The following is a 15880-nucleotide window of genomic DNA, read 5'->3' as shown; positions in this document are numbered from 1 at the left end:
CAAAATTTCTCAGCAGTAAAATGCTGGAGCCAAGGACAGTCTGAATATGACCAGCAACTAGTTTTTTATGCCTCATTCAGTGGCTGAACTTGGACTGATACACTGATTGCAGAGCTTCCTGAGCTTTTATTTTCTGCCTTTTAATGAAGCAACAGTTTTTTACTGGCTCTGAAGATCTTAGGAATATGCCCTTCTTTTCTTTTTTTTTCCCCTTTTTCCCCCCTAAAAAACCCCACCCTTTAAAAAAAAACACTGTTTTTTCCCCTAAAGAAACCTCTTTCTTTTCTCCCCCCCACCTTTTTGTTTTTTGTTGCTTGTTTTCCCCTTAATAACAGAAATATAAGTATTTCCTACCCTCAGCATTAAATGTTTGGGTTTCTGCTTAATTGGGCATCACTTCATCCTGGGAGAGTGAGGAAGCACAACAGGGCAGACCTCATTTACCTTTTCTGTACTTGCTCATTATTTTGTACACTTCCAGTAAAATTCCCCTCATTTGTCCACTCTGTTTTTGTAACAGAAAAGCTGAACTAAAGACATTGCCTTGGGTGAGGAGGATGCAGAGACTTGGTCACAGCATGATTACAGACACAAACCCATTCTCAGTGACTGAAATATTTTGTTTGCTGTCAACCATGCAGCTGATGTGTACTGAGCAGCCTCTTGCATTTTGCTTCAGGATGTTTAATTTCTTTTGTCCTCTGAGACGGTACCCAGGCACATGGCAGTAGCCAAGCCCTGAACCATCAGGCATCTGTGACTTCCATTCAGCTTTAGATGAAACATTGGGAGATCTTCTCCTATATTTTCATCCCATCCTCTGAACTGTAACCTTCCTGTGCTCTTTAAGATGTTCAGCATACAGGGTCTTTACATTCTCCTGCACTACCTGGAGCCCTTTAAGATGTGGTCTTCTAGTCTATAATATTGATTTCTTAATTAATTACTCTAAAAGGTTTTTATGCTTGCAAAAGGGGTGGACAGGGCTCAACACCACTTTGGCTCGTCTGTGCATGCTGGATAAATTGAGATAGCAAGTAAAATAAGATGGATAAAATAAGCTGGCAAATACCACTACAAAAATAAAGAAATTGTTGAGCTTCATTGCTGGCAGATGTTATCTCATGAAGCACAGAAAACACAGGTGAGAATGCTCAGGTATATTTATCCCTGTTGTTAAGCTGATTTTCTTGTTTCTGTGCCACAGGAACTCCTATCTTCATCATCATAATTTTATTACAAGCATTTTTCTGTTCTTGTTTTAACGTAACCCAGGGACTAAATGTAAGGTGTACATGACACTGTGTGTCCCCCAGCACATGGGATATAGTGGCTCTTCATGCATTTGTAAGAGACTTTTATATACAGCAAGACCAGATAAAGGCTATGAAAACAAGCTAATCTCACTCTCATTATAATACAGAACAGTGACTTCTAACAAGTACTTTCTTCATTACGGCAATGGTTTCATTCTGCAGGAGCGTCAAAGGTAGTTGGTCTCTTGTATCACTGTATGTCATGGCAAATTTGCTACAATCAGGTTTTTTATTCTAATGGTTAACTATTCTCACTGTTCACATAGACATTTTCTTTCATCAAACCTGGTGGAAGGAAATATAAAACCTCTCATTCTGTGTCACTGTGCAGTTTCTGGCCCCAGAATCACAAGGAAAATAAAAACGAGGGGATTCTTCCTATTGGTAAGATATTTCTCATGTGAAATATTAGCTCTGGAAAGTTAATTCTTTGATGAGCATGTAGAAATCGCATTGTAAGGACAAAACGAAGTCATGTACCCTGACTTGTGACTTACCTGAATGGCAACAACGATACAAGGTGCCCAATGCTCCATTCCAAGTAAGAAATCATGCTTGCGCCTCACAGCAACACCTGCCGGCTAAAACTGGCACTGAGATCCACCTCCCTTCTTTTACTAGGAAGCACTAGACTAACAATTTTGTGAGCAAACCACTGATCTCCTCAAGTCTGGAGAAGTGATGCTGTTCCCTTTGGCATACCAAGATCTTGCCTTTCAGCTCCACAGAGGTAAGCTGGGAGGAATCTCAAGAGTTAACTCCAGTCCCCCGTGCACTGATGCCTCCCCTAAGCACTTTCGTTTCGCTTGTTCTGCATGGTAGTCTTCCAGGAACAGCATGGTTGGTGTCGGATGAAGGTTCATACTTCACTCTGCACGTACTTTTGTCAAAAAAAGCTTTTATTGCAATGCAAAATATCTTCTGTATATGACATCTTTCTCCCCCCCCCCTCAACCCCCTCAAATTTAATGAGTAATCCTTTCTGGGTTTGTACATTGTGTGTGTATGTATGAATATATATACATATCTATATATATCTATCAATCTATAGATATTATATTAATACAATCATATATAAATCTGGACCTATATAATTTTTATATACACATATCACAAGATCTCTGTGTGTGTGCATATACATATATGCACATTACATATACACTTATATACACATATATGCACACACATAGATATCATATCATCATAAACATCTGTCGGTTGTCAAGGGGCGTTGCTTTAACAAAATAAGTTCCATCAGTGGATTTTACTTCTGTAGTGCAATTTTACAGGAAGTTAACATTTTCCACATTCAATATAAAAGAAACAATATACATTTGAAAACGTGCCATAGGATTTTTAATGAAAAAATTAGAAAAGTGCATTATTTTACAACACTACAGTAAATGATTCGGTTGGTTGGTTGTCGTTGGTTTTTTTTTTTTCTCTCTCTGTAAAGACATTGTAAAATATATACAGGGTTGCTTAGTGCATTCATTACAAAAGAAAGATGCAATCCCTTGCATAAATTACATATTGTACAGGGATTCGCTGTCTACTTGGACTTGTAAACATTTGTGTGATACAGTTTTCATTCTTTATGTAAGCTGCAATACATCTTATTTTCATTTGACTGCTGCTGCATTCTAACTCCAGTACGGCATTCTAAGGCCATGTGTGAAGGCATCCTCTTCCATTATGGAGAAAGCCAGGCAAAGAAAGGAAAACACAAGAGTCTTTAATTTGGTTTTTTGTAATCAAGTTATCACTGGTTTAACAAATTGCATCTTGGTGCTTATGACCTGCTCTTTCTCCTTTCCTGGGACCACCTCAACAAGTACGTTGAAGTCAGAGGTCTCAAATGAGCAGTAAAAACAGCTTCCAGGAGGTAAATTCCCTGTGCAGTCTCCACAGCCAAGCAGCTCCTCTTTCTAGATGACCTTGCTCCTAATGCTCTGTGTGCTGCACAGAAAATGTATCAACCAGGGCAGAAATTTAGAGAGTTTTGCTATATCTCAGGTTGTTGAGGGCCTTTAGAATGCCGTCAATACACCATCGATAAGTCCGCATATGCACATTCAAAGAAGTACAAAAATGCACCAAAAAGTGTCAAGAGTTCCAAAAGAGACATAGCATCAGCACACACTCACAAACACACACATACACACACGCTTCTGTCTGAGCAGGAAGGCTCAGTCTCCAAAGTAGGAATCACAATTTAATTTCAACATGTATGTGTGTTTGGAAGAAATCCAAGAATTTCCTTACATCCCAAATTGAACACTTTTATCCCTGTTTCTCATAGATGAACAGTTTGTTGAAGTAAGAAATTGCACCTTGAAGAGACAGTATCCACATTCTTTTGGCCTACTGGAAACAACATTTAAGCCCCCCCCCCCCCCATTCCCCTTTGACCTATCCAGCTCCACATAATTTCCTTTGCTGTCACATCACTAGGATCAGAAGCTTTAGTCCATATTCCTCATTGGCAACAAACAGCCACACAAATCTTAACAAGTCAAGGGAAGAGTGAAAAAAAAAAAACATTTTTTACTTCCACAGTTCACTCCTGACCTTGCAAAAAAGGAACAGATGGATTATTGGTTGTATAGCATTATTATAGGAAATGTATATGCTGCAAAAGAAAGACAAATTAGTTTGTGTTTTAAAGAATGAGCCAGTCTCTCCTATTTTCTGCTTATTAGCTAGTTGTTAGAAAGACTGGTAGTAAGCAGAACTCTTTCTGAAGCATGTACTAGTACTTTTTTCATACAGGGTCAACCCACCAGTATTTACACTCAAACTTTGCATTGATCAACCAAATCTGTTAATGTTGAACTCCAAGAGAGCAGTACTCAGAGCGTACCCAGGAAAATACTTAATAAACCGAACTGCTAGGTTAACAGAGCCTTACATCTGTGGTAACCTGGACACTGGGATCCCTCTTGTTATGCATATTTGTCCTCTGGTATCTGAATAATATTCTTGCAAAAACGAGTTATACAGTAGTTGCCACAATGTAAATGCAGGGAAGCAGTTTAAAAGGAGGTAAAGTGGCATAAGAAGATCACTAAATTGCTTTGAACGTACCAGTTCTGCTGGTCAGTGGTGACCACACTGCTGTACTTATCTTCCCAGGCAAATAAGAAGGGCACAGTACCAACAATGAAGAAAAATTTCCTACTGCTGCCTCTGACTGCAGTATCTGTCCATGCTGGGAACTGAAAAGATATGCTTAAAAGAAGTGATATGGCATCCAACTTTGCTGGAAATAGTGTGTGACCGAGATATTCTTCAAAGAAAAGAGAAGTCACATGGAAATGTAAGTCACCACAGAGCAACTGTGGCTTAGATACTGAAGAAAATGAATGTATAGAGAAGATTTAAAGAAGGCCCCAACAACAAATAACTGCACAGCTAGAAGGATCTCACATAAACATCTTTGCTCCTGTGTTGCACTTGGCAAGTCTTTTGGCAAAAAAGGCACCTGCCAAAGCAACCAGAAAAGTTTGGCCAGGTTCTGGTGGCCACAACCATGATGGATAGCTGTGAGCTGCTCCACAAATCCATCTGGATGACTGGCACAAAGAAGATAATGAAATGTACCTACTACTCTTAATTCACCCACATTGCCATTTAGAAGGAGCTCTCAGAAGAGCTTCAAATTAGAGGGAACAGAGAAATGTACTAGGTACTTAGAAAGAAACACTAGACTAAATAGGTGTGGAGCTATCGGAAGGCTCAGTCTCCGAAGTTCCTTTTCATGGTTGCCCTGAGCTCTTGTCCAGTATGCAAGTTAGAAATCAGCCTTGCTCTCACCCAGGAACCTGGAAGAAATCCAATCTTTAGCTCTGCTGTTTTTCAGTCTTGCTCAGGTTGGGTTTCAGACAAGAACAAGCCACATCATCAGTGTCTCCATCAACCCAGATTATGATAGAGAAACTCATCTGTATCTGCTCCATCTCCAAGTGGTCCAGACCTGTTAGAATCTGTATCCAGCAACCCCTCTGCCTAGAAGGATACTCTATCTCAAACAGAAGAGCTGAGATACTTTGGCAGTCACGCCAAATGGGTACCAGAACCAAATGGGTATCCTGAAACAGCCCCTTGCTCATCCAACTGCATCATCCTGTCTAAGATACAACACTGTTTTTTACAGGCAAGACAAAATCAAGCCCAAAGCCTATATCCACAAAGACATTTAGACATTAGCACTATTTAGAGCTCAGTAGGAATTAAGAGCTTTACTGCATATATTGGATCTGAGCTAAAATCCTTACCCCAGATATTCCCATGACCAGGTTCAGTCAACATGCCAAGATGATGCTTGTCAATAGGAGAGCTGTGACATGACCCCCATGTCAACTGTGACATTACCAAACAGGCCTTTGGGAAATAACTTTTTAGACCTGTGATTTCAGACTCTGGGACGCCAAAATAATGTAAACACACTACTTCAGCTACTCTAATTAAATACTGCTATCAGATTAATTAGCCTTTTAACAATAATTATGATTTAGGAGCTGCATCTTCATGCTGTAGGGAGAGCCAGCGATAATGAATTAATGTTATTTCTCTAAAGGTCAGGTTTTATTATGTTTTGACATGTAGACACTGTCCAAACAGTCAATATTGTGACCTCCTGAACACAGCTGGAGTAGCTTAGCATTTCTAGGGCACAGCTCTGGGGACATGCTATCAGAGATAGGCAAGGATACCACAATCCAGATCTTTCTGAACCACACTATGGATTTTCTGCAAGTCACAGGAGGGATGACATAACTGTTCTCTTCCAAGGAATAGCAAAGGGAAGATGCTCTAGAAGGCACCATTTTCCCTGCTACCTGCCTGCCACCAACATTAGTAATGTGGTCTCACCACTGACAAATCCACTCCACCATGAAGCAGCTATGGTCCCATCCTTCTTAGACCTCCTGTCGCTTCTGCTTGGAAGTCTGCTAGTGGAAGACTAGCAAATAGACCAAACCCAGAAGACCCATGGCTCTTCCTTAATTTGGAACCCTGCCACAGTCCTTGCCAATGTTCTACAAAAAATGAGCCTAACCACTGTGTCTCTGACTGCTTATGTCATTTGTGCTTCATATTGTCCTGGTGGCCTTCTCCCAAACAAACACAGCCCCAAATTCTCCTTGCAGGCCAATGCATTGCATCCCAGTCAGGGAAGAAGTACACCTCACCCATGCAGGTTTATGCACTTTGCATTTCCTATCTGGTCCCCACTTATGGTTTTTAATTTCTTTTGTCAGTAGTAAGTAGAGTGGAACATTTCCTTCCCCAGGGTGCAGTTCTGTAGCATAATGCTTTTCATAAATAGATGAGGGGGGCAAGTACAGAATGTTGTGATCTTGGGTCTGAACATACATTTATGACGTGGCAAACTAATGAGTTAATGTCTGGGTAAGCAAGGGGGGAGGGCACATGGAGAAAGCCGAAGGGCCGCTGTCTGTGAAATGGATCTCTTCTAGCCTCAAGTATAATGCTCTGGATACAGCAATTACTGCAAGCTGTTCCACAGACCAGATAAACAATGAATCAAAGCCAGGCTAGTGGTATCTGAACTCATGCATGAGAAAGATGCATTATAGAGCATAGTTCCAATTGTGTTTGCTAGCTCCACTTGTGAATTAGCCAGCTATGATAAATGTTATCATGCTGCTAGTTGCTCTTCATTTCTCAAAGTGAACTAAAAGACAACACAGCTTGGATCTGAATATTAATTAACAATTAAATTGCAGCATTACTCTTTCTTTTGCCCTTTCACCCTCACAATCTGTTGTGGGTGTTAATGTATGGCAGACAGTACATTGTCAGAAAGCAAGGTGAGGGAGAGCTTTGGGATATTTATTAATTACAACATTCACAGAAGGAGAGATAAATGAAAGCTGAAGGCTCCAGGGATAGTAGCTCCAGCCTAAAATTAGCAAGCAGATTTGGATGACTGGATTCCATAAACCAAAATACAGTTGCATAAATTATACAGGTTGACTGTTGTCTTTAGGCCTTTCTGCTCCTCATTAGGTTTAGGATACAGCATCTAGTAGTACAGAAAAAGGCTTATATGCCAATTTCAGTAAAGGAGTATAAACCAGGACTCACTGCTTAGATACCGTGTTGGAAATCTGTAAGAAAAAAATACCCTTACAATATTTTGATTTCTCTGTAGCTTACTAATTGACAGCAGTATAAACTTCAGCTTCAGAAAATGGTCCATCAAGAGTCAGCTCAGCAGCTGTAAAATCCACCTAGAGATTTTGTGTAACTCCCAGTGTAACTGGGACACAAATGCTGAAAGCTCTTCAATTTGAAGCTTTATGTTGCACTTTTCCCCAAAGGAATACTGGTGTGTTTATGTACATGACCTGTAAATTTGTGCAAAGGACAGTGTGGTTTGACTGAGAATCAGTCAGAGGCTTTGGAGAAGCCTCTTTGGGGAAAAGAAAAAAATTACAATTTCCAATTAAATGGAAGAGTTAAGATCAGTCTGAACAGGTTTAGCTTTAGTAAAGTGTCCAGTGGCTTCAGAAGAAGGTTCTGTCACTCCAGGCTTCAGAGAAGGAAAGAGTTTGCTAATGTCCTACTGAGCTCTTGCTCTTGGAAGCATCAGTAAAGGAAACAGGATCACTAACATAATACAGCAATGCTCAGGATTGGCCAGCTGAATAAAATCCTGGTTTCAACAAAGACAGCAGCAAAAACCTGACTATTGAATCAGGAACTCCACAAATCTCCTTATCAGCAGTAATCAGTAAAGCACTGTGGTATAGACCTTGATGAGCAGAGGGCAGTCAGTTTCCTAGGCTTATTCTATCCAGATCAAACCACAACAGTCCTCAGTACCACCTCACCATGATTTCAAGTGGAAATAACACAACTACTCCTGCTGCTGAGAAGAATTATTTTCTTTCCTACTTCCTTTTTGCCTTCCTCCTAATTTTTGGAGCGGTGAAAGTTCCTTTGTATGTTCATGATCTACATCTCGAATAACCAAAACCTGCATTTTGGCAAAGCGCACCACCCATGTTCATGGGTTTACTTCATCGTATCATCTCAGATTAGCTAGCATAAGAGTCTCAGAGCACCCTCCATCTATAATCAGTTTTCCTGTGTCCAATGTCATTCCATTTTTTTTTTCAGTGTTGATGTACTGCTGTGATGGCTGATCCTTCTCATATAATAAAGCTGGATACTAAAGTTAGATGACCTGCAGGCTGGTGAGAAAGACAGTATTTCTTTTTTCAGTTCTGTGGGTGTTATGCATCTCTGGTTAAAGAAAGTAGCAGTGGTGTGATTCTCATTGTAATTTGTGCAATATTCCAGACAATGATAGTGTTCCTGTTGAAATGTGCATTAAAAAGTCCATAACATTAGTGTAGTGGACACACTCCAACACATTTCTCTGATCTGGCTTCCTCATAAAAATTTTAAATGACTGCCTTAATTAGATCCTAATATTAACAGGAATATTACGTAAAACTAAACGAGAACATAAACTTCAGCTGAAAACTGTTTCCACCCAAGCCCCTGTCCTCTGGTCTGCAAACAGCAAATTGGTTTTGAACACTTTCATTCTCCGTCTTGATTCCACTGACTGCTCTTTTTTTTTAGCTTTCAGCAACAAATGATGCTTTGGGTTCATAACAAAAGCTTTCAAACCTGTCAAAGAAAACAAGGAATTACCTTGTTTGGATTTTATTCACAATAATCTTGATTACTGCCCTGGAATTTCTTTGATTGAAGCACTGTGAAACTAATGAGACAACCTACAGACAGCCTACAATACAGGAGATTAACTTGGCTACCTGCCTTTTTTTTCTTTTTAATAATGTTGTTGATCTTGTCCTAATGAGCTGCTACAGAGAAGTCCAAACAGAAGTCTACTGACTAAGGTCACTGTGCATCTTATCCATTCATTAGCAACCAAGAAGCTATCTTGTACACTTCAAGTCAAACACCCCTTCTACATCTGTCCCACTACAGTCATCCCTTTAAGAGTATATATTTGTACAAAGTTCTGGCAAAGCAGGCCCAGTTAGATCAGCCAGGATCTTCCTTACGCAGCAATGAAGACCAAGCAGAGGCTTGTGCTTGCATTGTTCTATTAAGTTTCCTCTTTAGCTTCCATATCACAGCATGCTCAGTTAAAGCTATTTTGGTGCTTCACTGATCAAACTGATTTTTCCCTTTGATGATAATATGAAATATGATAGGATAATTGGGTTGTTATATAATCAAAGTCGACAGCAGGGAGCTAAATTTGTGTTGTTTTGATGAAGAGCACATTAGTGTGACATAAATAGACTAATCTGATTTATTATTATTATTTCTAATGCTTAATAATAGGGAAGGGTGGAGGAAATAAGACTCTGGGGAGCAAGAGTGCATCACAACAGTGCAGACGTCTGTGTGCTACAGAAACATAGGTTAGGTATTTGGGATATTAGGAAGTCTTCTCATAAACTGCACTACTACTACCTGCATCTAAGCTGAATTTCAAAAGAGCAAGCAACAATCAAGAGAGGTTGTTCTGAAAGAAATAATGTCTTAAGTGAAATAAAACTACCAGAGAAAAATTTTCTATGAAAAGCAGTGCTGTGGGAAGAAAACTGGTATTTGCAATAAAAGACAGAGATAGAGCAGACAAAAATCATCTCACCTTCCACTAACGGATTTTTCATGTGTAACCGAAAAGCTGGGATTAACTTTGCACAAAAGCCTCCCTTTCACAATACTGTCTGTTCCAGTTCCAGACAGCCCAAGTCATTATTCACTCATCAGTCAAGAACCAAAAAAGCAATGGAAGAGAGAGGCATTTTGAAGGTATTTTTGCCTGGTGTACTGATGCATACACTCCAGAGTTCTTGCATTTGTGCCTGCTGGCAAAGCAAAGTCCTGCAAGAGCTCATGCAAACGTCTGAATGTGTGCACGCTTGCTAAGCAAATGAGATGTCTTGCCACTCTGAATTCTCATACATAAAAAACACTGACTGGACAGAATTGCAAGTTCTTAAGATTTTTTGAGGCAGAAAATGAAAAAAATATCTTTTAAAATCCTAAGGAGTGCAGATACATTTTAGCAAAACTCTCACATACACACTCATCACAGCTTTTAGACTTAGAAGTATTACTACAGACATCTACCCTGGCTCCTGCATAACAATATACATAGATTTCTTCAACCACATCTATAAACGTCAACTAAGCTAAAGCAGAGCTTTTATAAAGCCACTGAGTTTTAATGCAAAGACTCTTAAGTGGCAGATAACCCATGTCATGCCAAGGTAAGTAGATCCCCTGGTCAAAAATCCCATGTACTAAAATTTACTCTTCATTTGCGGTTCCAGAGGGAAGATGTAGTAACAGATCAGCTAGAGCTTCTGGAGTTCGACATGATTTACAGGACATTTACCATGATTTTTATATGCAGCAGAATTCTGAATTTTCCTCTTAAAGGGAAGAAAATGAAAAGGCTAACTAGTATTTCATGGGGTGCAAGCTTTTCTCACAAAACTCTTCACATTTTTGGCTAAAAGTCCTGTTACAAAAGTTCTTTGCTAGGCAGAAAGAGTTTCACTTGAGCTCTGCAAAATCCCAAACTTATCCTGATTCTCTTGTGCCAAATACACTCATCAGTTGTAAGTGATACAGATACATATACTCCAGGCATTCTTTGTCTTATCTCCTTTGCAGGGACCTATGCCTATATTTATTTGCACTTCTGGAATACCACCAGCAAAAACTACAAAAGCAAATTTTGACAGCACTGTGAACCCTGTGGACCACCCTTCTGGAAACCAGCGTCTAGCTGGCACTCACTGAGGTTGCTTAACACATCCTGAAACTGCTTTTCTAAGTATGCTTTCTTCTGCCATCAGCATTTGCCTTCAGACATGGTATCAGCAGCACAACATTAATGCACGCAGCATACTCTCCTACTGTGCTGAAGGATGCTATCCCCACATGTTAGGCAGACAAAGTCCATCCTCATTAAGAATCCTAAGTAATTTCTTCACTAATCTTAATGGAGGTTTTCATGCCACAGCAATTTACAGTCCCAAAGGAAGCTGCATAGGGGAGTCAAACTCATAGATATTTGCCTTTCATTTACTTGTTGAAACACAGATAGGGAAATTAGGAGAACATGAACATATTTGACACAGCTAGTAATTTTAAGCCAGGGAAAAGAGAACAGAGGAGAAATGACATTCCTTATTTCTCCCTATTAATGCTCTTAAAGATGCCTCTTTGAAGGATACCAACACCCATCAGCACACAGAGCTCAGAGAACTTGTACAAAACCACACCATCTAGTTTTAAGAAAAAATTTAACAAAGAAGGATTATTGCTCTTACACTGACAGCACTATATGACAGAATCTGCAGGAGGTGATTAATGCCAAAAAACAATGGGGTTTGTATGGTGAATTAACATGGAAGGCAATTAAAAGGTAGGATTATATCAGAGTCAAAGGTGCAGGTTTATACAACTCCCAGTCCTACCCCTGTCAAATCCAAGATAAATCTCCCAGAGCACTAAATCCCATGTAATCATTGCAAATTCCTATTGTCTTAAAAGGGAGCTGGATTAGGCCTTTAATTCAGTTCTGTAAAGTCTGTTTGGTCCAGATGAACAACTGAGAGATGGAAATTCTCCAAGGAACAACTCTACAACATAAGTCTCAACATTCTCCACTGGAACTTGCCAGAGCAATCACTTCCAATGTTACCCTCCAAACACTGGAGTAAAACTGCTTTTGCCCATGACTGCTAAATACCTTTTGCCTTTCCACTTGGCAAAAAAGCAGTATCACAGCTAATCTCACAAGTTCCCAGTGAGCCAAACACAAGATACTGTCCCTTGAATTCTTCCTGAGACCAACAAAGGCTTTCCATTATTTACAAATCAAAAGCATTTAGAGACAATCATCTTTTGTATTTAAAACAAGGAATGCCCTGTCACTGTCATATAAGAAAAGAAAAATATACATCCACCTATTTATACCCATCCTAATCCAAGCATTCAAAAAAACAGGATTCCTATTCATGCAGGTAATTGCTGCACAAAATAATAATAATAATAATAATAATAATAATAATAATAATAATAATAATAATAATAATAATAATAATAATAATAATACTTTTATAAATAAAATTAAAATAACAAAATACACTCTTTAGTTTCAACAATTCTCTCAATTTCTCTTAAAAATTTGACTTGAAAATTGTTGGAACATTTGAAAATGATGAACTTAAATATAGTTAAAAGAATAGGGATTATTTGCTTTTGATTATGAATTCCACTGCTAGTTTTTCTTGTGTTTTTATTATGCATACCAGTTTTACAAAGTGCATGCTTTATTTTATTTTTTCATTTTGAACTGGCAAGCTAAAATGCTCCATCTTTTCCTGCCTTTTTAAAATGTTGATACACTCTAAAATCTAGCATTAAAAAATTGATCATGATACACCTGGTACATCGACCGCTTATGGCGCATGCTTATCTTGGCAAAAAGTAAAACAAATTGGCTCCCTCCCACACTCCCCATTCCTTTTGGAAGCAATCTAAAAGTTAAAAGCAGGCTGGAACACAATTGCTTCAAGGGAAAAAAAAAGAAAATAATACCTGATGCTTTAATTTCTGTCACATGGCACTAGTTGTGGAATTGCCCGCGCACACACCCAACACGCACGCACGCAAGCACACACACACACACTGCAACCTGCTCATGAGGAAAATAGTTTATTAGGTCTGGAGTGCCAGTGGCACATGAAGGCTCCCAGCTGTGTGTGCAACTTTGGATTTGGTACCCACTCCACGTCACCTTGAATCCTCTGACATCCACCGAGGGGAATAATGTAAGGCATACTTTGCTGGAACAGTAATAATCCATGCTTCATGCTCAAGAGCTGAGTCTCAGAGGAGGATTGGCTTTCTCTGCTCCCTTTGGCCTCGCTCCGTCTCACCCAAAGAACAAAAAACCGAAACAACAGATAAGAACTGGGGAAAACAAGGAAAGCAAATGAAGACAAATCCCTTTAAATAGACTTTCGCCTTCTCATCAGCCTGTGGTTATCTGTAAAGCTGTGCAACCCAGGTGATATGGAGCTGACAGGAGACGGGAAAAGGCTGTTTTTTAATGTGCTTGGTGAGATCTCCTCTATCTTGTAAGAGATGGAGTGAAAGTACTGGGGGTTCAGCTTTGAGCTGAACGAATTTTGGTGGGACACCACCCGGCTGGTGTACTCATGGGACCTGTAACACATGCAGGAACAAACCGACTGAAGGTCTGTCACTTCAGCCTTGTACCGTGGCCGACCATGCTGGGAGTCCTCTTGGATGTGGATAATCATGCTGTTGCGGTTCCCTGCCAGGGACGCCCGTTCCTCTGCATCCCGCCTCTCGTCCTCGCTGTTCATGGTTAAGAACCTGAGAACAACCAGATTTAGAAATGCCCCAATGACTGTCAACCCCACTAGAATGTACATAAAGCTAAAAGCCACATAGAGAGGCTTCTTTTGAAGGGCCCCTTTGGTCTGCAGGGCCACATAGTCTCCAAACCCTATCGTAGTCAATGTTATAAAGCAGTAATAGTAAGCATGGAAAAAGCTCCATTCCTCATACTGGGAAAAGGCTGCTGCTCCGATGCAGAGTGTTCCCATGCAGGAGAAGAAACCCACAGTGACCATGTTTTCCATGGAGACCTCAGTGCTCCTCATCCCACAACACTTTTTGATGCGTTTCAAGAGGTACTTGACAAAGGTGTTCATGCGCTCGCCCAAGCTCTGGAACATGACGAGTGTCAGTGGGATCCCCAGAACCGCGTAGAACATGCAAAAGGCCTTCCCTGCATCCGTCCCTGGGGCAGCATGTCCGTAACCTGGGAACAAAAGAAGACAGTCAGAAAGGCAGGTGATGACCACAGCTCCCCCTTCATGTAAACCACAGGAATCACTCTGATGCAGCCAGATACAAAGCTATAGGAACACTGCAGTCACACAGTCTTTCAACCTCCACATCCTATATTTGAAGCAAATATGACATAGAACAAAGTTGTACACATCAGAGTGGGAAAGTTGAAAGACTTGTGCAGTCTCCTAAACGAGATTATGCAATTTTTGTCCTCTAATGAAATTTCAACTTCGTCTTCTAGCACATGTAATAGTGGAAACTTTTCCATAGTATTTTTGAGAAGAGTTGTTGTTGCTCTGTCCCAAAACCAGAGTACACTGATGGAATCCAAATTCTGTGACTGCTGGCAGCATGGTGTTAACAACATCTATTGACCCACCAACCAAAGAAACTCCTTTTCAAACTCTTCCATACTGAACAATACGCTGTCCTAAGACATCCCATGAAAGCCACTCGCTGCTTGAACACCATAGGACTTCAGGGACTTAATGCCTGTTGCACCTTTAATTATTGAAGAATATACAACTTAACCAGCTTGCTTTATAGTTTTACAGCTTTTTAAGCTAGTCTGGCAAAAGCAATTTCCTCAGAATGATAGTAATGCAGGACAGTGGATGTAGCATGATTCACAGCATAGCTTACAGATGGTAAAATCATGGTTAAGTCTTTACTCTAAATCAAACCATAAGCAGGAGAGAGGCTGTTTTGAAATTATCATTTCATTTCTTCACATCACACTGCTTTAAAAACTTCCATTTCTTACAGCTGAGGTTCTAAGTGACAGTACCAAAATGGGATGTCTGGGACTCACCTAGCCATGGTGTGCACGGACCATGTGGGTACCACTATCTAGATTCCCCTTAAAATCAATGAATGAAGCGTGCACAAAAGTCCTGTTCCTCTCATCTATGCCTGAGTGTCTAAACCAGGTCAATGAGTTATTCTCAGGAGACACCTATTCCTCTGCAGTCATTATTACAGAAATCTTGGGATGGAACTCAGTTCAAGATTAATCTATCTAAAGGTTGGCATTTACATGTGTGCTAAGTGACCCAGCTCCCATTATAGTCAACAAAGATCTAATGAAAACAGGCAGTAGGGAATGGTTTAACTGACCATTCCAAATCTGCCTTATGGCAAGATGAAGAGGTATCTATCATCATTTGAGACCCCTGATATCTCAGGACATCCATTGAGGGCTGGCAGATGAAAGAAGGCATAGAGCACACCCACACTCTTACAGATCAGAAGCTGGAGGCCAGACAGCACCTGAGATACTCAAGGCAGAGCACAACATAGCCATTTTCTGCAGACCATTCCCCTGATACTGCCTCAGCCCTGCCCATCACCTTTAGACTCAAGTCATGGACCTGATGCTCTGAATTTGTCTAATCCTTTTTATGAAAGTGTTGACACTGTCCACTTTCTCAGTCTCCCATGGTAAAAGGTTCCAAGAAGTTCATTAACTGCTGTGTAAAACGGTACTTCATGATTTCGAGCAGACTGCCTTGTTTCAGCTAGTGCCTCTTAGCTCTAGTATTGAAGTTCTTCACCTATCTTATCTACCACCTTCATGACTTCATCTAAACTCAGCTTTATCTGTGTTCTCAGTTTTCTCTTGTCTGAACTGGAACCAC

The 15880-nt window shown here is 40.1% G+C and overlaps 1 protein-coding gene across 1 annotated transcript in view; it reads right to left on the bottom strand.

The window, feature by feature from the left end:
- Positions 1 to 12582: 12582 nt before the first annotated feature.
- Positions 12583 to 15880, bottom strand: part of KCNK9 (potassium two pore domain channel subfamily K member 9) — a 92712-nt gene continuing 89414 nt past the window's right edge. The window contains exon 2 of the mRNA XM_068155434.1: positions 12583 to 14211. Coding sequence (XP_068011535.1) covers positions 13370 to 14211 — 842 coding nt within the window. The 3' untranslated portion in view covers positions 12583 to 13369. The remainder of the gene's footprint in view (positions 14212 to 15880) is intronic.

Source organism: Melanerpes formicivorus, unplaced genomic scaffold (assembly GCF_026170545.1).
Source record: "Melanerpes formicivorus ecotype bairdi unplaced genomic scaffold, bMelFor1.0.p_v2 SCAF_32, whole genome shotgun sequence".
NCBI classification, from domain to species: Eukaryota; Metazoa; Chordata; class Aves; order Piciformes; family Picidae; genus Melanerpes; species Melanerpes formicivorus.
The sequence above is the reverse complement of the archived record's forward strand: the minus strand, read 5'-3'. Positions and strand labels throughout refer to the sequence as shown.